We start from the raw sequence: 24,112 nt of genomic DNA on the forward strand, positions 1-24,112 counted from the left end.
TTACTATACTTTATATCAACATAAATGAAAAAAAGTTTGGTATGTTTATTCCAGCCCACGCCAATCAAAACAATCAATCCATAGAAACGTCACTCCAGTTAGCGAACATTGTTCGTTAACTGGAGCTTGTTTACCTCTCAGTTAGCGGTCACCTACTGTACAGATAGTTGGGCCGGGACGTGCGCGGATTCGACGTGGTCAGATTGCCGAGCGCACGGATCGTTTCACACTGTTCCAGCAGATGTTGCGCACGGTCCTGCATGATCTGCTCGATCGACTGTTCGTAGGGCAGGGGCCATGGTAGCACTAGCACCAGTATTGCACAAGTCACCAGAAATCCTGCCACCGACCATCGCACCACACTGCCCACGGTAACCTGCCGGTTAGGAACTGCGATGCTACTGCCACGGCGTCGGGCAGAAGACGTTCCCATCGAGCACTTCCCCAAAAGCAAGAGCGCGCTTTTGGAATCTCCCAAAAGTGCACGCGATCGCGCAGGAAGCGAACGAAAGAGCGAAAGAGCGTGTTGGTATGCGATGCTTCTTCACTACGTCCCGGGACAACACTGACAAGACCGGTTCGTGGCCGTTTCCGACGGCCGTCAAATTCGTGGTCCGCCGTCTCTCCCTCTCCACGGCAAAACAGCTGTTCATACAATGGAGATCCCTCCATCGCCCTTGGTCCTCCCCCTTGACGACTTGCCCGACGACCAAACGAATGAAAAAGAGCTCCAACACATTAGCCCGGGGAGCCATTTTCAAGCCAAATCTATAAACAAACGTCCCCCAGCCCAGGCCAGTCACAATATGTGTGGTAAGCTGCTAAGCTCGTGACAAGGTGGGCAAAGTTGGGGTGCGTGCCCCTGTGTCCAGAAAAAGCTCTCGTTAACGTTATTCAAATCGCGCTAACGAACGCAAACGATCGCCAAGACACGATGACGACGACGGGGACGGGTGACAATCATAATAAAAAAAAGGCGCTCCAACACTTTGGAGCATGTGGTCTTTGGCTCCCATCAGGAAAAGCATGTGGTGCGATATCGATGATGATAGTTGCTTTTTTTTACTTTAACTTGCTATCGGCCAGCTTTTTTTGGCGTGCTTTATAGACAGCTTTTTAATGGATGGATTTGGAAAAAAGAGACACAAATCAAATACTAATTGATGAGCAGCCAAATAGCATGAAATTAGGCAGCACAAAAAGCATCGAGCACGATAAAGTACCACTAACATCAATCACTATACGCGAGCTTTGGAAGTGATTTTTTGTCTTTCGTTTTAGTCCGATTGAGCCAAACAAACTCGTTATTATTATTGTGATATTCGCCATTTAATGGTAGAGACATGTTTTCTTCTCTTTTACTTCTGTTGAAGCGTCAACAGTCGTTGAAGTTCATTACCGATGGGACAACCCTGGAACAACAAAGGTAATCGTGTGGAATTCAATGGCATTACAAGGCAATTCCAATTAACAAATTTCAGGGTGAGCTGTGATGTGATGTGGCGATAAAAAAGAGTTTAATTTTTACTGATAACAACCCATCAGAGCGCAAGTAGTGGAGATGTTTGGCATTTGTTGTAATGATTTGATTGGTAGTGTCTAATGGACAACGGAACAATTGCAATAGCCAAACTGAAAATCGACATTAAGTTAATAAAATATAACCTCATAAATTTCTATTGTGCATGGCGCTGATCCTTCGGAATGTATTGGAAATTTACAGAGAAAACTTAAAGGAAACTTATGCACGCAAGTATCTAAAACCTATAGTTGAGCCATAGTTTGATTCTTATAGAGGGAGCCACTATGGAAAAATCTATTAAACATCAACTATTGAAGTTGAAAAGCGTGTTGTGTAAGCATTGGAAAAGTGTAAAAGCTATGATGCCATCTTTAAATCATTGGGCTCAAAAATGATCTATTTCATTCGCATGAACCTTACTATAGATACTATTATCTATAAGTCCTTCTGGTAGAACGAAAAATGCACTGCAACTACGCCACTTTCTTTCATGCATCAAGACAACACTAACGTCTTGCTTCGAGCAATAAAGATGCTGGTAAATTATTACCCACAAAACAATTTAATGCAATACATTAGAACGGGGCGCCTTTCACAGTGATAATGTGATTTTCGATCGGAGTTCTTTAGCAGCATGCAACCACCGCCATCATCAGCCTTGTTGAGGTTGGTAAATTGCTTTGGTAAAATTTTATCCACAACAGACAACGAAGACACGGTAAAAAACCACCAGCAACCAACAACAGCCTGGGGAAAAAGGGAAACCATGTCATTGCTGCTGCTGCTGCTGCCTTCACGAAATGTCGCCTATTCCGGAGCCTATCGAAAGACTCGCACACCACACTAAGTGGAAGGCTGTTTTCCCACGGTTGTTTCTTACTTGCAGCAAGCTCCAAGGAGTAAGTTTCTGGCACCGATGCCAAAGAAACGTCGTCGAAAGCATCGTACCGTACGTACACCATATTCCATGGAAGTAGTCGGTCCCACAAGAGACTTCGTTATTGTTTGCAAGGCCGGGGAAGTGCGTGCAGTGTGGTTCTTCTCGGGAAGCGTCTTCGAGCACTTGTAACTTCCTGTTGTATTGTTATTGCCGGGTCTCTCGCTTTCTGGTGTGGATCTATAACGAGCCAGAAGCAGGACTTGCCTTCAAATACGAAACTTCTAACGCTCTGGAGTTAACCGGTTGTTGCAGCCACGGTGACGTACATTGGATGCTATTTTCTCCACAGACACACAGCGAGTGAACGTAAATTCGATCCGAAAGGATTCTATTGTTTGTACCCGCATGCTGCAGCTGTGGTTGCTTCGGGAATACTTAGCGAACAGAGTCCCCCCCAGTGCATTAAAGGTATTTGGGGACGGTGGAGCGGTCGGCTTTACTGCCGGTGTGAGCAATAAATCTTTCACATGAGATTTTCCGGCCAATTTTCAAACGGTGGCGAGGGAGTTGGGAGAAAGTGTGCCTTCTCTTGCTGCTGCTGCTGCAGGACGGCGTACGTACGGTAAATATAGCACCACCAACAAACTCGAACACTTGGGAGTACCATTCCTGTGGCCTGGTGGTGTACGTCTTTTCCAGCTGCAAGTGGGACAGGCTCTAATGCAACTTGACGCACACTTTGCTCACTTTAAACAACGCAACCAACATACGGGAGGAATGAAGGTTTTAGCTGGATTGTACAGAGAGCACAAACAAACCGGGAGATGTACGACCATGTCGCTGTATCGAATTGCTAGCAGTAAGCTGATAAGCAATGAAAAAGCACCGGCAGAGATGCGCCGGAACTTTACGGACACATAATTGATTTTAAAACAATCCATTATGCAATAGAGTACGAAGGGCGGACTATGTGGGGCTAGCATTTGCCTGAACGTGGAACAATTCGATCCATCACAGAGCGATCCAATAAGACTACTAAGCTTTGGAAATTTGCTGGGCATTTGCAGACGCTGCAGGCATTTTGTAACACTACACCTGCAGTAGAAGTTCATGTTTCCAGCACATTGTAACAGGATTTCCAGTGGGTTTAATTGTGAACTCTAGCTCTAGCCCGCAACGTCAAGCGATAACAGCAGCCTGCCGCACCCACTCTTAATGCCCAGATGCTCTTGCGCTCTAATGCATCTCGCAAGCCTCATCAAGCTCGCCTGCTGGATTCGCAGTAATAATACGCGCGCTCTGGGCCGGCCACCCCACTGCCAAAACGTGCCATTTTCGAGCGGGCTAATGCTAACAACGGCAGCGCAAAACCTCCCACCACCCCATTTATTTACAAAAGCACCGCAAGCAAGCGACTCTTATCTTCGTTAACTCAGGCACAACTTTTAAAGCATTTGCCCCAAACCCCTTCCCGAAAAACTCGCCAAACGGATGGAATGGCATTGGGAAGGATGATGCCCAAACGGATGATCTCTAGCGTGAAAAGCTGTCGCACTGTCGGTGTGGCGGTATGTGTTTGCCGAGCCTAGTTTGTAAAACGTGTGGTTGTGGGGGAATGAAAATTCAATTTCCACAAAAGCAGCACTGTAGCGTCACGATGCATCACGAACTACAGAGCTACAGGGCGCGCACGGGTGTTTGTTGTTTGACATTCGCTGCCAGAAGTTTGTGTGACTTTTTGGACTTTACAGCAGGCTTCGGTGCATTCACGAGATAGAGTGCCAGTCAACAGGGCCTTTCTACTTGACATGCAGTTCTCTGATGCGGCAGAGTTAATAATTGCAGCTTAGTTGGAACGAACTTTGTCGTCCTAATTGATCCCTTATGATGAAGAGGAATAATTATATTAAACTACAAGTTGAGCATGAGAAATGTTGACATCTGACAGGAACAGATGTAGCACTAACGTGTGTAGCAAACGTTGATGACAAATGTCAAAATAAACAGTCATGATAAGCAAAGACATCATTCACATTCGATTGAAGTTGAGAAGCAGAATCAGAACTGATAGATAGGCACAGTAACGTCTTTCCAGTCTACACTATTCCCTTTTTCTATGCATTGCTGAAGAAAAATCAAATTCGAATTAAACCCCACCATTCACGACACAAAAGTGCGCACAAATACCCGGAAACGGGGCAAAACGCTCAATTATCTCAATTACCACGTCAATTACCCGGTAGAACACTTACAGACGTCCTTCCATTATTGCCTGTTGCTAAATTCTCCTGTTGCCAGGGGAAAAAGGAACCCAAAAAGATGATCGTTTCTTCCGCAATCTGGCATCGTCGTGTAGGAATAAGCTTTTTCCCCTCCGGGTTCCGGTCATCAAGCTTCCTCCAATTCTAGCGTCCAGAGTCACCAAACGTGAGTGATGTGTAACTTCACAATCAGTGGCACAATTCATCATGCTCACGAGCACGACACACACACACAGAAATGACATCGGGTGAGGGCAATTTCGATTACGATTGCACATAAATCACGTACCATGACATGCATCAGGAAATGGCTTCAAAAACGGAAAATGAGAGCAAAAACAATACGAACGAATGGGAAAGCGGAAATCTACCATCGAGGAGGTACACGCTGGCGAAAAGCATGTAATTCTTTGTTGAAATAAGTGGCAAAAATAAAGATTTCTTTGGGCAACCTCTTTAAAGCTTCAACGAGTTCGCGAAATTTGCGGAAAAAGAACAAGTAATGTGGAACTTATTTCGTACGCTGCTGTCGTATACGTTTCGTACCCCACAAAGCAAACCGTTTTTCTTGAGATTATTTTCCAAGCATGTAAAGCTTTCGTGTGGCTTTCCAGAAACCTCTCGGTAGCTTTTCCCTTTTCTTTCCCTTTGCACGCTACCTTTTGTTGTACTCTTAATCCATCATTTCAGCGAACGAATGGGAAAAGGGACGCCGGGTTGGTCAATCGAAGCAGCAACACGTTCCATTACACTTTCCCCGGAACGTTGTGTAGATTGCGAATGAGATGGAAAATGGAACACAATACACATGCACACGTTGGTCACGGGGACACGCTGTTGGTGGGTGTCGAAAATGGCCATATACATGGCGTGGAGACGAAGGGATCAGGAAATTGATTTTCCCATTCCGAACAAAAAAGCTAAATTTTTCATCCTTCAAATCCAGTTTGGGAATTGGATTGGCAAAATGGAACTGTAGGAGCAAAAAGAAAAATAATCCTAAAACATCTGCACCTTTTCTCGAATGGAACTTACTTACTAGATGCTAATGTTTCACCTTTTTCCCTTCTCAAAGATCTAACACAATTTGAAAGTTAACCGTCGAAAAAGAACGCCAACCCAAAAAACCTTTCACACTTCAAGAAAAACTTTACCTGAAACAGATTCCACGCCACGTCGGTCGTAAATCAAACGATTGTAAGCATTTTCCAATGCGGACAAAAGTGTTCATTCCCAACTTCTCCATCACTGCCCACCGCCCGGTACGGTACTACACACATTTTTTGCGCCACGAGTGAGCGAGCCTGCCACCCCGAAAGGCTAAAAGGCCAAAAGGGACAAGCAGCAATCCTCTTTTGGGCGATAAATTTTCCTGCAGTTGGTTTTTCATTAATTGGACGATTTATCGCCATTCACCCTGATGGGAAAAGGGGGAAGAAATCGGACGGCGCGAGAGAAGTTACCTTCTTGGCGAGATTTCCATCCGTCGAAAAACGTAACCGTTAACGGTTGATTTACACCATATAAAGCCTTAAACAATGGGATTGGTTGCTGGGTGGTTGGGGAATGGGACATGTCAATGAGTTGATGTAATTTAAAAGCGCAGCAGACAGCTAATTGAAATTTAGTTGATCAATAACGAACAGGCTATGCGCTACGGTGTGGACAGCAAGAAGGTGGGAGACATGCTGAGCTGAAGAACTGTCTTACAAGAGGATCAACAGCTTCTTGCTTCCCACTTACACCTGGATTTTCTAGGGAAGCAACTTTAACAGTTGACAGCATTTGAAAGGGAGATATGGTTAGAATAAGGTTAGTAGAAAAGTTGTGTCTGTTAAATAAATTAGAATTATATAATATTAAACAAAAATTAAATGTGAAATGTATGTGTACATACCATTTCTTGGCGAATTTTACAGCATAATGAGCCATTTTTTTAAATTTAATATTAAAGCAACTGTAACTTATTTGCACACCCAACACAAATCCAACCCCCATCGGCAAAGTGAACATCAAGCAAATCAAGAAAACCGATCCCCCAATTCCGTTCCGGGGAAACCCATTCAACTAGCGCTTTCGTGAAATGGAAAATGTGGGACACGGAAGCGAATGGACACGCTTATCGCTATGGCCGGAAAATCATACCGCACCGCTCCACTGCCTCGGGGACCGCTTCTTTTCTGCGCCATACATCGAGTCAAACTTTTCACGTTCGTGCGCTAGAAAATCCACTTTGTTATACGCAAATAATACGCTTATCGTGGGTAAATTATCTTGCCCCTGCTGCTGCTGCTGCCGCTGCCTACTGTTGGCGGGAGTGCGCGGGCGCCATTATAGCGTTTCGAGGAAAGGCCTACTCTAGCGACAATCCGGACGGTTTGACGGTATATGCTAATGTTACGATGATAAATCCCACTTTACTACGTTTGGGGAAGTGTAGACTGGCAGTCGAATTTTGTTCCAGGCTTTCATTTATTTTAATATTTTTCACGCTCTATTGTGCTTAAAAGTTAACTTTTATAAGCAAACAAACTACATATTAAAGGGTGTACAGTTATTAACTTGAAATTGGCTAAACGATCTCAGATGCTTCGAAAGAGCAAAACAAGAATGAATGTTTTGAACATAGAATATCATTACCATCAGAACGAACACATTACTTCAAGACAATTAATTTCATGTTTGGAAAACATAATCCTATGATAATTCAATTTAAATTTAATTGACTTGTTGGTTGTGAACAATTAAGGCACTGGTTTGATTTTAGAGGATCACAAGAAAATGACTTTCTACCTCGAAATCAAACACAGCCTAAAACTAATAAATCAATCAACGAAACGCTTCATCAATTTTGATTAGGACAGACGCACGATGGACGCTTCCAACACTTCATCAGAACTTTAAGCTATTAAAAGCTATTAAAGCTCTCAAACTCCTCCGGGATGATGCCAGCACGAGCGCGCAGCGCCGAACCGAATGCGGAGAAATCGATACGACAATTATCGGCTGTCACATCTCCAACCAAAAAGTGGCAATTTTCTTCCGCGAAATGCCAATTAGAACAATTAGGGCGCTCGCGCGGACGAAGGACAACTTTAAACACGGCAAACCAAACGCTTCAAATTAAAAGATATATATAAAAGCTCCTTTCCATTTACTGCCTTTATCGATAGTAGCCTTGATAAGTAGCGCTGTTGTGTGCTCTGGCTGAGTGACTACTGCCGAAAAATGAGAAAAATCGTGAAACAACATGGTGCGGCGGGGCAACATAGCCAGCGCCCATTTTTGCAAAGAAAAATCGACCCCCATTACTGGCAGAGGCAAATGTCAAGATAATGCGGCAACGGTCGTCGGAGCGATATGACAGACAAATTTAATTAAAAAGTCTGCGGTTTACCATCAAAGGCAGTATCGTAACGAAGCATTGGCTTTCCACCACATTTTCCATCCCTGCCTTCCTTGTGGTGATGGATGTACTGATAAGGATAGGAAAAACGAGAAGCGAAACCGGCATTGATGGCATAGGATTTTTCTTTTGAACCCATCAGGGAGATAAAAGTTGTAACTTTTGAGTAAGTCTTAATGTTTACTTTACGATTGACTTTAGCCTGTTTTGAGAAGGAAGTGAAATGCCATTGATTAGCTGAGAAAACAGGAAAACTCGATGTTTGCTGAGTGTGGCGCAAAATGAATTAAATAACTTTTGAGGTACATTTGCTCAAAATCATCTAAGGATGAACAACCAGCAATGTGTGCGGAGGAACATAGAGACATACCATGAAGTAAACAAAGAATAACCCGAGGAACAATCATCCCAAAATCACACAACATCTCTCTTTCAAAAAGGTCAATGTGCAGAGGTTGAGTTTTGCAAGCCAATTACCAATTGCCATCATTTATTCTTGACGAGAGCGACCCTCCTCTCGACCAAGCGATGAAGTGTTCAACCGGTCGGCAACGCGCTCAATCAATTACCACCACTCGAGGCAATCGGTCTTCTATCGGTTTCTAGGCCGCCCTCTCTCTCTCTCTCTCTCTCTCTCTTCATCATTGTTTGCGATGTACGAAAAAGGTCCTGCCGGGGACGACCGTGACTAATCCTCGAACTGCCGAAAAAGGACAACCATAACATGCGTGAACCACGGCCAAAATGAGATTGTGATGAGGTACTAAACGACCAGAAACCATGTCGACACGTGTAGAACCCACCGCCCCCCCCCCCCCCTTTGTGATGCAATGTACTTATCGCTGGGTTGGGGAGCGAAAGCTGGAAAAGGGACACTCGGCACAAAGGAACACAAAAAAGGCGTTAGAAGCTTTTCCGTGAATTTACCGCCCCTCGATAATCATACAGTGATTGACATATTTTGTGAACATTCCGTTAGAATGAATTTTCTATGTATACCGTAGCTGGATAAGGATAGATACTACAGACCAAGTTTGACATGTAAAGGTCTCAATCATAAAAGAAATTCAACATCATTTGATGCTACCAACAAATGGTCCTGCACTGTATCTTGCCAGACAGATCATAGAAAAACTCAACACTCCACTCCAACCAGACATTATTTGCAAAGCATCTTTCGCCCATTGTACGCCCATTGGGAAAATCAACAGGAGCGGAAAGAGTTAAACCCTGCTGCTTGCACAGATGAATGTTCATGTATGTGTCCTTTGGTGGGACCGCACAGTTTACTTCTCCCGTGTCCCTAATTGAACGCATTTCGTGATCAACGAGTGAGTGTTTTGCATCAGATAATGCGCACACTCGCAAGGACAGACGCCTGGAAATGGGAATGGGACGATGGAAATGGAAAACCCTTACCAAAAAAAACCGACCACCACCAACCGGCAAGTGGGCTAGAAAAGCCGGCTTAACGATAAGTGTGGCGATTGTGTTCCGGCTTGTTGCACAAATGGCAAGCAACTGATAATTTCTGATCCTATTAGTTACCATCGTTTCCAGGTTGCGAAAAGGGTTGCAGCAGTAATAGCTGTGCGATTGTATGTGGGTTGAATGTTAAAGGACATGTTACTACATATGATATTGAAACGTGTTTTATAAGTAATACTAATTATTAGCATCAATATCATCACTTCCCAGCTTAACATTCTTCTTTTGCGGTTGTATGTACAAACATCATTAACAAACTCCAATCTACCTTTGCATCAACAATCCTGCTCACGCAAAACAATGTAATGAAAATGAAAACTTACTTTCAATGTCAGGCTCGGTCACGGTGCTTTTCGGTGCACATCAAAACGCAACGCGGGCACGTAACGTTCAAAAGTACACCGCGCGGCAAACGTGCGCACACAAATGATCTGGAAAATCGATTAGAAAATCCACGCAAAACATAAGCCACCCTCCTCCTTCTCCCTCGAATCGAATCGGAAGGTCGGAGAAGCACGTAAATGAAAATGGAATGAAAACAAAACCCTTCCGTAGGTCAATCAGCACTATATTGTTGTGCTGCCGACCCACCAACCGACCGACCGACCGAGTCGCTTTTAGCAGCGAAAAACAACCGATGGAGATTATTAGCCACCGCGAGAACGTTATAACATGCGCGGTGTGGTACCGGTAGCGCGCTGGAAAGCAATCAGCTTAATAGAAATTTACATCCAATCGCCACCGTCAGTGGGAATGGCCCTCCTTTGCCGGCGGAGGGTGGCGCCAGGCCCCGTTACATCGACCATTACATCGCGAAAACTCATCTCCGCTTCAAACACACAATGTCAACAGACATTATACGCATCCGGGTTAGAAAGGAGGCGCAAAGTCCTCCCCCATTACCCCCGCAGGGGTGGACACGTTAATGTTACACTCATTTCCCAGCACTGTTTTTTGCGTTTTTGTTTGGCACAGTATAGCTTACTCAATTTCCCGCGAGAGCTGCCTTTATTTCGGGCACCACAAACTCCTCATGCTACTTGATTTTGATAACATTCTAATAATACCCTCGAAAATCCATTTTCGCTTCCACAAACAATGCTCGCATTGTGGGGAGGAAAAGAGAGCAAGGAAATACACTGATACTGGGGACAGGTCTCATTCCACCCAAGAATTTCTGCGGAACTCAAGGTTAGAAAGACATTCTCGTTTTAGCAATCTTCGAGACACCCCATATAGCGCACATTTTTGGAGCACATTTTTTGAGGACAGCATAGTACTTAAACCAATCCCTACTCTCCCTACCCACCTACTGCCAAATACCAGGCCGACAGGCGGACGACACATTTTCGATCCGGGGCGACATATATTTGTGACATTTTTGGGGGATTTTATGCAATCATCCTGCCATCATGCAATGCTAATATTTGACAGTGTTGAGAAAGGAACTTGATTCGATGCGCTACAAAGTGTGCATACCTTCAGTTTTTGTGTTCTATTTGTTGGTGTATTCTTGAACTGTTTCTTTTTGTACGAGCGCCGAGCTTTCCACAAGAAGCACGCCACATGCTGACACTTTAGGTCCGGCTAGGTTTGCCATTGCAGATCCTGACAGCAGCAGAATCTATTTTTATTCCAGTGTGCTTCACTGTATGGGGTAAGAGATACCGGTAGCTATTAAGGCGAAATTTTCCGCTAGAGGGCGCACGCTCTTCAAAAACTTATTTGACAAGTCAGTGTAACGTTCGGGAGCGGTCTGGAGGCTCTATCGTGACAAGTAGTGTGTTTCACTCCACACTCACTTCAGCAGCTGCTTGGTGGTCATGATGTTCTTGCAGGGATGCTTCTCTAGTTTGCTTTTTTTTGGGGGATATTGAGGGTATTTCCAATGAAACGGAATAAGTACACTGTCATCGCATGTCAGCAGGTTTGCAGCGTCATTCGGTTGGACGTGTAGGTATATAATAGGCGACCCAGCGACAGCGATGAAGATGGGCAAGCAACAATTTTCAACAGCGCGTGAATGATATTTCGATTGGCGAAAGGTGGAACAGGTCTTTAGCTTTGTGTACGAACCTCGTGGGGAGTGTATGTATTGGGAAATATTATAAATGAAAGTTATAAAGGATGTTCAAAATACAGTCACAATATACATTTAGACTTCACATGATTGAAATGGTAATGCTCCCAAACAGTGAGTAATCAAGTGCAACCGAGAGACCGAAAGATTGCCATATTTCGAAGGAATTAAATTTCACAAAAGGATTTAAGGATGTCTGCAAATCATTGCTTCCTCCCTCTTACTCTAAAACGAAACGCTACTAAAATTCAACCCGGTCTGAGCAAAAACTGCAACCCACAGATTTCATCACCATTTCCACAAACAAAGAACAGAATTCAAGCGAGAGGATACTCCTCGATGTGAGTCAAGCTTCTACGTCAGCAGCTTGGGAAAATCGTTTCGTTCGTTCCCGTTGAATCACCTCTGCACCTAACTCTAGCTGGGGGGGAAATTGGCCCCAAGGCAAACGGGAGCGAGAAATTAAAATGTCGTAATAAAAATTTTATACTATCGCTTTTCCCGTTCCTGCCCTCACCCCCCTATCCCCCGTTCCGAGCCGGAAAATAACTGGTTGTGGTTGTGGCAGGATTTCACTATACCGTAGGCTTAAGCAAGAGTTTCAAAAAAAAAAAAGGAAAAACCTTTGAGATCAACCGGAAACCCGGATCCAGAAAATAGGACCTTTCCACCATTTTTTTGTGTGTTATGTTTACCTCTTTTATTTTCAACCCACAATTCCAATGAAAGCACTGAAACCGCTAATACGAATTTTAAAAGGGAAACAGAACACACACACAAAATAGGAAAATTATTTCTACAATGAACGAGAACGAGATCGCACATGCAATTTTTGGATTTTTCCCAACATTTTGCTCTTTGATATAAATGAAAAATTAAACCTGCAAAAAAACGATCAAATTGTGCTCATTTGAAGCGGTCTTTTTCGGTGGGTTTTTGTTTATTTTTTACCTCACACAAACACTGGGCTCGCGGTCTCTGGTTTCGTTGTTCGAATTCAAGTGGGACGAAGTGGCTTGAAAATTGCATCGGATGTGTGGAAAATGTTAATGAACTTTTGATAGCCCCGGCAGCGCAGCAATATCATGCTGGAACTCGTGCTGTACGATGCCGTACCGAAAGCTACAAATAATGGACGAACGATTTGCTATCCCCCCGCAACAACAAAAAAGGACAAACCCGCAAAAACATGACGGGAAAAACTGTTTAAACCCTCATCAGCAATGGGGGGGGGGAGAGCGAAGGGCAAACAGGCAAAAACCTATCGCTCAACAAATTATGCAACAATGAAACCGGTAATATGTTCCCTTCCATGTGCCGGTAGCACCGAGCGCATTAAGACCTAGAAAAGGGTGAATCCTGTCAGCAAGCTTGATACACAACCCACAATATGTATCTCTTACCACAGCGGCAAAAGTGAGCGGATTAACTCTCGCTTTTCGGCTGTGTTTTATCCAAACCGACCGTGTATGTGTGCGTGCGTGTATGTCTTACAGGAAGAAAGCCCGAATGGCCGGAAATCTGAATCGGAAACATTTCCACCCAGCCCATAGAGCACAAATACGGCAGGTTCATTAAGCAACCCCCAGACGGCGAGTACACACAACCGGGGGGATGTGGTCTATACAATGTGAGGAGCATTTTTCACGATTTTTCCCACAGAAGGTCGGGAGCGTTCTGTCAGTTGCATCCTTCTTTTTATTCTGCTAATAGATTTTCTTGCTTCGGCCGAATGTCTTCAAAAGCGAGACAGTTTATTCACCCTAGAGGGGTAGGAGGTTATGACCGCAGCACACCCGCGTTGGAAGGGATACGATACGGAGAAAGAGTACATACCCCCTTTCCACAAAGCTTTCATCCTTCCCCGGGGGAAAAACTTCAAAGTCGGGCGGTTTTCTTCGACCACAAAATCCGACCCTTTCTGCAGGGAAATGGTTCTACAGCATGATGAAAAGAGGTAAAATTTGAGTGAGGAAATGGTCGAGGAGGAGATGGGCACAAAACTTTTCACCCAAAGATTTGTCACTATGAAACTGGCAAATACAAAATGTCCAAAGAGTCCTCGGTTAAGAAGGATCGCGGGGGAATGTTTTTTCGAAGGAGACCACATTTCGCCCAAATAAAGAAAATGGGGTAAAATGGGGTATTTATTAGCATTTAATTTCTTTACTGTGTGTTTCAATGCTTGTTGTTTTGTTCAATCAGAATTCCTATGATGATTGTTACCCCTTTATTCGGTAAAAGATGTACATAATTCTTATAGCTCAGTTATTAGGGAAACATTTTGAGCATTATTTAAAAGAAAAACGGATGTTAGACAGACAGAACTTTAACGTCCGGTCACGTACCAGCTACCCACCGTCAAAACACATTGCGGAGGTCGCTCTAATGGGCTGTGAAAAATGGGTTCATCCCACGAAATGAAACTTTCTCCACTGTCACAACAGAGTATCCTTTTACGCTTAGCCAACTTCCGGTGGTATTTCTTTTTTAGTTACTTTCTGTGTTCATAGATAGCGACGAGACACACGAAACGGCACAGATGACTGGCCTTTACACACGGAACGCCACGATCGATGAATAAAAGGTAAAAGATGAAGCGCTTCCGGAGTTAATCCCGTTTTCGGCAGGCTGCGGGACAACAGCCCGAAACCGGAACCGGTAAACCACTGAAGTGCAACTAAGCCAGACAGCTGTTGCGAACAAAAAAGGGGTAAAGAGCTGGATCCATCGAGACGGGAGGGGGATGATATAAAGGTTTTGGTCTTATGAATTTTTGCAACGAAATTATCTAGGCTTGATTGACATGTGGAAAATGAGAAAATTTAGTATAAAAGGGACTAACGTGTACCATGAAAAATGCAAAACAAATCAATGTTTTTTTTTCTTTAAAAGGTAATGTAAAACATTACCATACATCAGAAGAAACACTTTAAAGACGGCCTCACACTAATGGTGTTATGTTTTCTTTTTTTTTGCAGCCAAAGAATGATAATGGATGGAAATTCATGCACATTACATATTCCCCCCCCCCCCCCCCCCCCATACCATACGCGAAAAAGGTAGCGAAAGTAAAAGGATGGAAAGATAAAAGACTTAAATTTGAGGTGGAGAAAAACGAGCATCATACGGAACCGATATTCTTGCCTACAGTTAAAAATGGAAACTGGAAAAGAACTGCCAGCAAAAACAGTGCAGTAAAGCAACTAAAATCATTGATATGCGCTGCATGTGACGTGGTCAGCAGCAGTGGTTGCTGACACGATAGTCTAGGCAGGCTATGCTGCTTGATGGTCGTGAGAGAGAGAGAGAGTGCAACAAAAAAAATATGGTAGAGCTATGTGAAACTGTATGAAACATAGAAAAAAAATGGAACTTTTCTCCTGTCTTGATCAGTTTTAATGTCCTCGGAATACAAAATGTACAAAAAACGCCCGTGCGGTAACTATCGCGTAGCTCTAATAGTCGGTGGCTCTGTCTGTACCTTATCGTATCCATGGTAGCGAAACGAAACCTGGCCACATAGCAATGCAACAAACCACGTAGTGCAAGCAGCTTTGCGTTCGTTCCTCACATAAACACTCACCCACCACGAAAGGTAGAACCAAGCGCACGCGGCAAGGACGATTAATAGTAGTGCATCGATTTTTACGGTGTATCGCTTTCTTTCCATTTATTTTTTTTCTCTTTTTTTTTTGAATGCATCCTGCTTTCCCTGCAGACAGACAGACAGCCGGCGATGTACACACATGCGAACGGTAAAAGCAGTATGGAAAAGTTCGATGTTTCATCATGTTTAAGTAATGAAGAGTGCGCTACAAAACAATGTATGACGAGAATACGATCGATACTTGACAACTCGCTGATGGAAGGGGACAAGAAGAAAAAGTGATACATTGAAACCATATAGAAACACACAACCACATCGTCACATGTCACAGAGCTCTGCAAACAAATTGTTGATTGAATGCGAGTGGGAATTGGAGAGCAAAAGAACTTCAATACAAGGATTTCGAAAAGCAATCAAATGAGATTTTCTAGAGCACATAAAGAAGAACGAATCGAATATTCCAGGGGTTTTTTGGCATAAAATCGTTACATTTGTAATTAATGTACCGTGAGCTTGAAGTAAACAGTTTTAATTGGAATGATAAAGATTTGGTCAATGCCGGTATACTCTCAACAGAGCTCGGCTTGTTGTTTGCTTTGTAAGTTTACCGCTGCATGTCTTATCATAAACCTGACATTTCTCTACCGGGATTAATCAATTTGTCATTTTTTCTGTCCCTAGCCTGACACACACACACACACATTGACGGTCCATTCAACTAACAACTTGTCAACTGGTCTGGTCTACATGAATCTGTTCCACCAGTGTCTCGTAACCAATTCAACAAACGAATCACAAATTCCGATTGCAAATGAATACGTGGCACGCCAATTTTTCTCCTTTTTTATTGTTTTTTTTCGTTTTTCTTATTGGATTTTAACAGCTCCAACCGTAGTAGTAAAACAGCAACCGTAAACGAGCGAGCGCTAGCTCTAATTCAATTTAATTCAATCCAGTCACGCACCCGAGACAAAACTTAGGCAGCACTAGCAACAACACACAGTCACAGGCAGTTATCAATGGTAAAATTTTAAATCAAATGACGTCCCCAATGGGCCTGGCCAGTGGTGCAGCGAAGCATGGCGAATCGTTGACTTAATGAATCGTACGTTCGGCATATCACAGCAGTAAACCATTTTTGCGAAGTGAATGAACTTTTTGGCGGGCGTTTCTTTTCACCATTAAATTTCTCGAATGCGAAATGCTTTTTGGAAAATGCAAAGTGCGTTAAAAAGTGTTTGCCAAAGCTTTCGGTTTTGGGTTGATTGATAATTTTCGCCATTTTTCCAATTTAAATGCAACACAGGTTGGACAGGAGTGAAGGAAAGCAAATCTTTCCGTCTGTATACTTACTTAAAAGAAGGTTGTTTTTCCCCCCAACAACGTGACAACGATCGGACTTGGCTTCAAGCTCTTTGCGTTGAAATCGCTTGTCAACCTTTCAACTGATAATCACGCTTCGAACCCACCGTCGCTGGGGCAATAGCAACGATGCAACTGCAGCTGCAACCAGGAGACAGCCATTAAGGTAATGCTGATAATGACTGTAAAGCGAACGTTACCCAAGATGATCTTGACTGATCTTACATCACAACAAACTGAAAGGGTGCATGGAAAGGGTTCAGCGCAAATAAACAAGCCATTGAGCCACTGACGAGTTGTCTACGTACGTTAAGGGTTCAATATGAAAAAAAAATACAATAAAATCTAGTTCTAACTAGAAAAGAACCAAAATATTAACCAATGAGCATATTCTAATGCTGTTTGAAGAAACTTCAATAAATCGTCCCGAAACGGACGTCACGCTCGTGATAAAACTGTCCAAAAGCAGCCGGAAATTAATATTTCTGCATTAATCAGCAATCGAACGCAGTCTCTTAAAATAGCATCGCATTTGCCTGTGCTGACGTGACAAATTCAAGAAACAGCTTTACCCGGAACAATTTCCTTTCACTTATTTTCGTCGTTTTGTTCGACGGCCGCAATCGCAAACGGCAAAAGCGTTAGAACGCTTGCATCGTGTACGAGCGTGGTGCCGTTTTTCGTAGTCTAGAGCGAAAGCGCGTCGAGACAACAAAGCCCTTTGTGCTCATACTTCACCAGGCGCATGGCGCACCAGTGGCTTCGTCGTGATATAGATGGTGACATTTTTATCTTCGAAATACAGTCATTTTTATGAAAAAAATACAACATACTTCTAGCGATAAAGTTACCTAAAACTGTTCTACATCTTTAATTGTCGATTTCAACTATTTGGATTAAAGGCGTCCAATTTAGATCACTTATAGAACAACACCAGGCCCCATTCCGCTACGATTTTAAATTCAATTGCCGTAGGTTTGTTGTCTCCCGTACATGTCATGGGAAATGGCCGAGACTGAACAAATAGCATAAAACAAACAGTAGCATTCCGAGACACGCGGACCTGCCACCGGGCAGATCAAACATTAAACAACAACCACACTTGACACACGCGTTCCCAACGTTGGTACCTACTGCGCAACTATCGTCTGACCCGCACAGACCACTCACCGAGCCTATCAATCATGCGTAGCGAACATTGATAAGAAAACGGCGAACAGTGGGGGAAAGTGCAAAAAGCAAAAAGCGAAGCAATGAATTGCCGACGATTAAAATGATTTCTAGATAGCGCTTTCCAAGTTTTGATTCCATTCTTTTTGCACTGTGTCGCACCAGTGAGGCGTGTTAATTGAAATTAGCTCTTTGTATGGTTGCATTGCCACCCAAGAAGATGGAAAGAGCACCTGCATGTAAGCATCATATTTGATGGAATAATGTTTTTCTTATGAGCAAGAGTGCCTGGCACTGCTAAGTGCATCAACATCTATCGAGTAATGGCAAGAACCTAACCAACGCTACCACCAACCTAAGCACATGCGCTCTCTATTGACAGCTTGTTAAAAGTTAGTTCAGTGTTCAGTTGGACAAACTTTTGCGGTACAGACATAACTAAAAATATGATGAGCAAAAAGAGCACTCTCGCACACGCACCCCTTCACTGGTTCACATAAAAACGAACATAAAAATAGTTTTACATTTTTTCCCTTGCTGAATGATTCACGCTCAGCATCTAAAAACGAACGAATTCAATGCGAGCAGAAAAGGAATATGAAGAACACTATTTTTTTTCGCCAAAAGCGCTCATCGAAAGCATTCAACAGGATCCCTCCTCTCCTCTGTCGGACTATTTGCGTCGAAAAAATGGGATGAAAATGGCCCTCACACACAGTGGATGGAATTACATACGTTTTTGTAAGTCGCTACATGTACGTTAAAATATCTCAAATTAAACCCCTATAGTTTTTACAGCACGCTTGAAATTCAATTCTGTCTGAGGAACAATGTAAAACACACAAAACATCATGTTTTTCTTTTTCTTCGCTACTGTTGTGGGTAGAAATTAACTGAGGATTATATTATGAATAATGATCCAGTCGAGATTTGAACGCAATACGTGCGAGTTATTAATCATCGCCTATGACGTCTACACTACCAGGTCGTCGCATGATAGTGACGTTAAAACTCATTTAGGTAAAACTAACGTTCGTCACATTCATATTTTATTTTGTTCTATCATATTTTAAGTGAGCTTTATGCTCCGAATAGTACAAAACAGTGGTTCAGATAGAGCAAAATGTTGCAACGAGAAAATATCTTCCCAGACCAAACGACGACCACAAACGTAACTACTAGCAGGGTAAGAGCAAACAAAGAATGAACGTGGACATGGTGGAAAGTGTCACGAACAGAGCATAACCCCTGACATGACCGGCTGTGGACGCTATGGTGCGAGACAAAGAGAGAGAGAGAGAGAGAGAGAGAGAGAGAGAGAGAGAGAGAGAGAGAGAGAGACAGGATACTACTAGACACACGGAAGTAATTAAAAGTTGACCTAAAAAGCCACTCGCACTAGCCGGGACGACGGCCGGAGCAGGATGATGACCGGACCATCGAACAAGCGCAACACATACAAAAACTGATAGAACCTTAAATAAAGAAGGGAACATTGCCAAGGGTTTTAAGGCTCGGTACTAGTTTAAAATATAGGTGAGAAAAACGAACGATACATTACTTTTTCTTTCACCTTTTCAGGCATGTTGAAGGCGCGATGTACGATGGGTTTCCTTTCAGTAGAGCTCAATAGTTTAACTTCACTGATGTATTTGCTTTGGCAATATATTACTGTTTCACACAATTTTCAACACAATCCTTTACCGAAGAAAATTAACTGTTGCAGTGGAAATTACAGTGCTTTCCAATAAACACGCTAGATGTTTGAAATGACACGAAATACGAAAGAAATAAATAACTATATCTTCAACCTCGAATAAACGGACTCACTAAAAACATTCACGTGATCGTGGTAAACCACACACACACATACACTCATGCACACTATGTTGCTGCTCTTTCCGTCCACTCCGAAAGGCTGACCGCAATGCAAAGAGCAGAAGAACAGGAGCTTGACTAGTTTTCTCGCACACCAAAAACGAGCGAAATCGTTGCACACTGTTGCACCGAATGCACCACGGACCACCACCACCACAGACAGCGGCAAATCCCTTTCGAAACGGGGCACACAAAATTATGTCACCTTCCGCTTTCCGTTTCCGGCGTGCAGTGGGCACGTCCAACCCCGAGCAATCCGTTCGAATCGAATTCCACCACCACCACTACCTCCTCACCGCTTCAAAACGATGCAAAAAGAGAGGGGAAAGCCTTCCCCCAAACTTACTACTACGCACCGACAATACAAAGTTGCTGTGTTTTTGCTGTGCTTTCCCGCCTTTCCTCACTCTCTCCACCCCTTCTCCGCCTTCCTCGAGAAAGCGTGAAGGGAAGAAGAAGAAAAAAAGCGGTGGAAAACTGAGCGCGGGTGACAACAATTTTCCACTGACCGACCTTCGCAGTACGGTATGGCGAAGACTAGTGAGCTTGGTGCGATACACATTTTCCCGTTAAACCCATCGACAACGAATCCGTCCGATTCGTCCCCCCCCCCCCCACCCACGCTTTCGTTCTCCTGCTGTCGGAAAAGCTCGCTCTTTCTCTTCGCGAAGCTCTCTCAGCAGTTTCTCTTTCCCGCTTGCTTGTTTGTGTGCTTCAACTGTAACTATCCTGCTCTCTCTCGGTCGCTCTCTCGTCGCTCCATGGAAACGGTGGTAATGTCCTTCGACGACAGCACCGCAACGTATCCTTTTCCTGCTGCCCCTCCCAAACGTTAGCCGTTGTCGATTTTCCCGCATTCATTCGCTGTCCTTTTCTAGCACGAAGGTATACACGCTCTCACATCTCACTACCGTATGCGTATACAGAGTATCGCAAAACATTATTGTAACACAAAGCGGGTAGAGCAAACAGGCAGATAAAAGGGGAAATTCCCTTCAAAGGAAGCTTTTGTTCTCGAAGAGCCTTGAGGAGCACGACGACGACGACGACGACGACGACGACGATGAGGCAAAGCTTTCGCCGTTGTTCGAAGTGTGCGCCAACCACAAACAGTGGAAAGGATTATGCGCAAACAGCGGTGGAAGCACAGGGAGAGACATTTCTCGCTCCCTCTCTCTCTTTGACAGCGCTGTTGGGAAAACGCTGGAACGGTAGTGTATGTTTTGATGTTTTTTTAGGCAATATATACAAACACACACACACACATACATACCGCAGGGGCACGGTTTAGTGTACAGCAGGAGCAGCAGCAGCAGTACACAGCAAGGCAAAACGCGTGATCGAAAGGATGACGTGTGCCTTCTTGGGTGGAATATATCCCCGTCGTGTGCATGTGTCGGTGTACGAGGTGTCTTTACGCTTACCACTGAAGTAGTAGCTATCGTATGGCACAAGTGGGCCAATAAATAACAATGCATGCGGTCAAGTGGTCAAGTTTTCCTTTCACGAAGGAATGTATCCACGATGCAGCGGATGTCAGTTTAGTAATGTTTTCAATGTGGTTAATGCATTAATTAAAAAAAGAAGACATTTACTGTAAATTTTCTGAAATAGACGATATTTGAATTCCACTAAAAAGTTGTCATAGGACCGTGTAAATGGGTTTAGTTATGAGACTAAAAGATACATTAAGATCATATTCACAAAATAAGTGAACATTTTACTAATTTAGTTTTCTAACAATTGAGCAAATTTTAAAAATAAAAAATTAATCAAAATAACAAAGAATAAATGTAAATTACAAGTACGAAGAATAATGGAAGAAAATCTCAACTGAAGGAAGGTAACATAAGGGAACACACCATCACCCCACAGTGGAGAAGAAAGAGTGGAATAGAAGTAACCGAAAACCCCTTCCCAAGGTCACGTTTATGGGGTCCACAAAAAAAAACACGAACATTCGATTGAAGGCAACAAGAAGCACAAGCAACACGTCAGTGTCAAATTTTGGTACTTTCTGAGCTTCACGAAGATCGGATCTTACAACGCGGTCGAGACATAAACGACCGATTTTTGCTGACGTTTTGCTTGTCGTGGTTTTTATGCTATTCAGACGGCGTACAACAACCACCGCGGGAATTGAGAACTGTTTGCTCACCGGCATATCAACAACCTTGCCGAAGCCGGCCACCAGCGGGGCAATGAGGCGGCCTAGGTAGCTCCCATCCTGACCGGACTGCCGGTAACTGTGGCCGAACTCGCGATCTGCGCCATCACGATGCACCACCGCTTCGTCCGGGCAGGTTTGGGACAGTGATTCGTACCCCAGCACCGATTGGCGTCCCATTCCCAGCAGTCGACCAAGCGAGCTGCCAATGCTGGGCATTAGATGCTCCGCCATAATGATATCCACACCGGCACTACCACATAAACACCAACACACAACACGCAAGCGAACGCCGAAAAGTGTGATCGATCGATCCCTCCGTAAGGGCAGTTGTGTCTCGAAACAAACGCACAAATTCCAAACTCACACAAACGCGCGCGCGCGCTCGCACAGGTACACACAACACTGTGCGCAAGTGACAAGTCGGAAGCCTCGGACGCCACGGAGGAAAAATCCCGTTAAACCATCAAACTCCGGACAAAATGACGGGATCCGGGAACGAAAGCACACGATCTGCTCGCCGGCGACGCCGCTGAATTGCGGCACGTAACTGCGGCAATTACGCCAAGGGCTCCGAGCGGCCGGTTTAGAATCGCGTCACTGTTCCGCTCACACGGTCACTCTCTTCTACGCGTGCGGGCTCTCTCCGCTCGCGGCGGGTGCGCTAATTAAATACGATCTTCACGTGCGATCCTCCCAGTGTGTGCCCAGGCAGGCCAGCAGCAGGAGGATCATCGCCCGCGGCGCACGCTAGAACGAAGATGCCGGACAAGCGAAATGCCGGGAGAGCAAGAGCGGATCAGAAAGAGAATGTTCAACGTTGCGTCTGGAGGAAGATGACGTTCTCCAGCCCTCTCTGTTCGGATCATAGTCGACCATGCTGATGCTTCTTCCCCGGCGAAACAAACGAAAAGAATTCCATACTAATAATGCGAAGAAAATGGGGACCACAGAACATCAAACACGATCGTACGCAACAACCGAAGTATGCTGTGCGAAGAGAAAGCTGCTCCCAGTATGTGTGTGAGTGTTTGTTTGTGCGTTTGGAATAATTGGACTGTTTAAATAAAAACACACACCCTCTTGTGTCATTTCAAGCACATCTGGAATATCGCAAAACTGGCGCAGACACGGCGATAGGGGGAAAGAAGATACGGCTGGTGGCGCCCTGTACGAGGGACTTTGCGCAGGTTGTTGCGCTCCGTCTCTGACCTAGAGAGAAAGATAATGTGGAGGCCGCCCCATTGGGACGGGTGATTACAGCAGTACAGAGAGAGAGAGACACACACACAGAAAGAACCCCTCGAATGATAATCGATTTCGATTGCGGAGCGGCATCCAAAGGGACGGTGTGTGTGCCTGCGTCGCGTCCAAAATGATTTGTCATCAAATCAAGGAAATGTGCTCTGCGTCAACACGATGATATCGCTGCAGGTATTTAATGCTTTGTTATAGATAAACAAGATTAATTAAAAAGCGTACAATACACACCGTATCGTTGCCGTCAGGATGCTGCAGGGATACTCTGCTCCGTCACCACACGCACACACACACACACACACACACGGGCGTGCAGTGCGTAACACGGAGATTGTTTGCACTTTTTTGCCCTTTGTCTCCCTCCGGGTGGAAAACGTGGATAACACAAACGCACACAGACACACGGAGACACTCCCGTTTGGCACAGCACTGGGTTTGGAAAATGCACCTTTTTTCCTTTGTTTTGTTTTCGTGCTCACCAGCACTTTTGACAAATCACGTTTAATTAACTAGCTTTACTCCATCCCTTGCGGACCGCGAAAACCGCGCAAGGAGTTGCCGACTCCTTGTTGTTTTTGCCACGGCACACCAAAAAACACACACTCACACACGCCGTCGCCTACTGTGCCACCCGGCAAGAACGTGGGTGTCGTGTGGTACGGGACAGGGCAGGGAATGTATGCGCAAACAGCAACCCCTCGCACAGCCCGCCGCGTATGTTTTTCGTTGCGTTTACACCCAATTTACTTTCTGCTTACACCGCTGCCGGTGTCACCAATTGGTTCTTCTTCCGTGTCCGCGTGTATTGTTTCGCCCCCTCAGGAGTTTTCCAAACAACACGGAAAATGTTGTTGTGGAATGACGGGTGGACCGCGCACACTGGGCGAATCGGGCGTAGCTCCTGGACATAATAGGGGGGGTTTTGATTTTTAATTTAGCATTTTCAATGCTTTGGCATTGGGAAAAGCATTACTCTTGTATTGTTTTGTTAAATTTTTCGTAAATTATCTCTCAAATTATGCACAAAA

At 44.3% G+C, this 24,112-nt stretch overlaps 1 protein-coding gene across 5 annotated transcripts in view; it reads right to left on the reverse strand.

The window, feature by feature from the left end:
• The window catches only part of LOC120959642 (calcium-transporting ATPase type 2C member 1), a 54,769-nt gene extending 30,817 nt beyond the window's left edge, over positions 1-23,952 (reverse strand). Inside the window, exons 1-2 of one of the 5 annotated variants that reach the window (XM_040383206.2) lie at positions 20,014-20,239; positions 19,341-19,535 (exon numbers count right to left, since the gene is read on the reverse strand). In XM_040383206.2, the coding sequence (XP_040239140.1) occupies positions 19,341-19,364 (24 nt within the window). In that variant the 5' untranslated portion in view covers positions 19,365-19,535; positions 20,014-20,239. Of the gene's footprint in view, positions 1-19,340; positions 19,536-19,652; positions 19,982-20,003; positions 20,240-21,815; positions 22,347-23,315 lie in introns of those variants that run through there. The other 4 variants (XM_040383208.2, XM_049609964.1, XM_040383209.2 and 1 more) reach the window with 4 other exon arrangements.
• Between the last annotated feature and the right edge of the window lie 160 nt (positions 23,953-24,112).

Source organism: Anopheles coluzzii, chromosome 3 (assembly GCF_943734685.1).
Source record: "Anopheles coluzzii chromosome 3, AcolN3, whole genome shotgun sequence".
NCBI lineage: Eukaryota > Metazoa > Arthropoda > Insecta > Diptera > Culicidae > Anopheles > Anopheles coluzzii.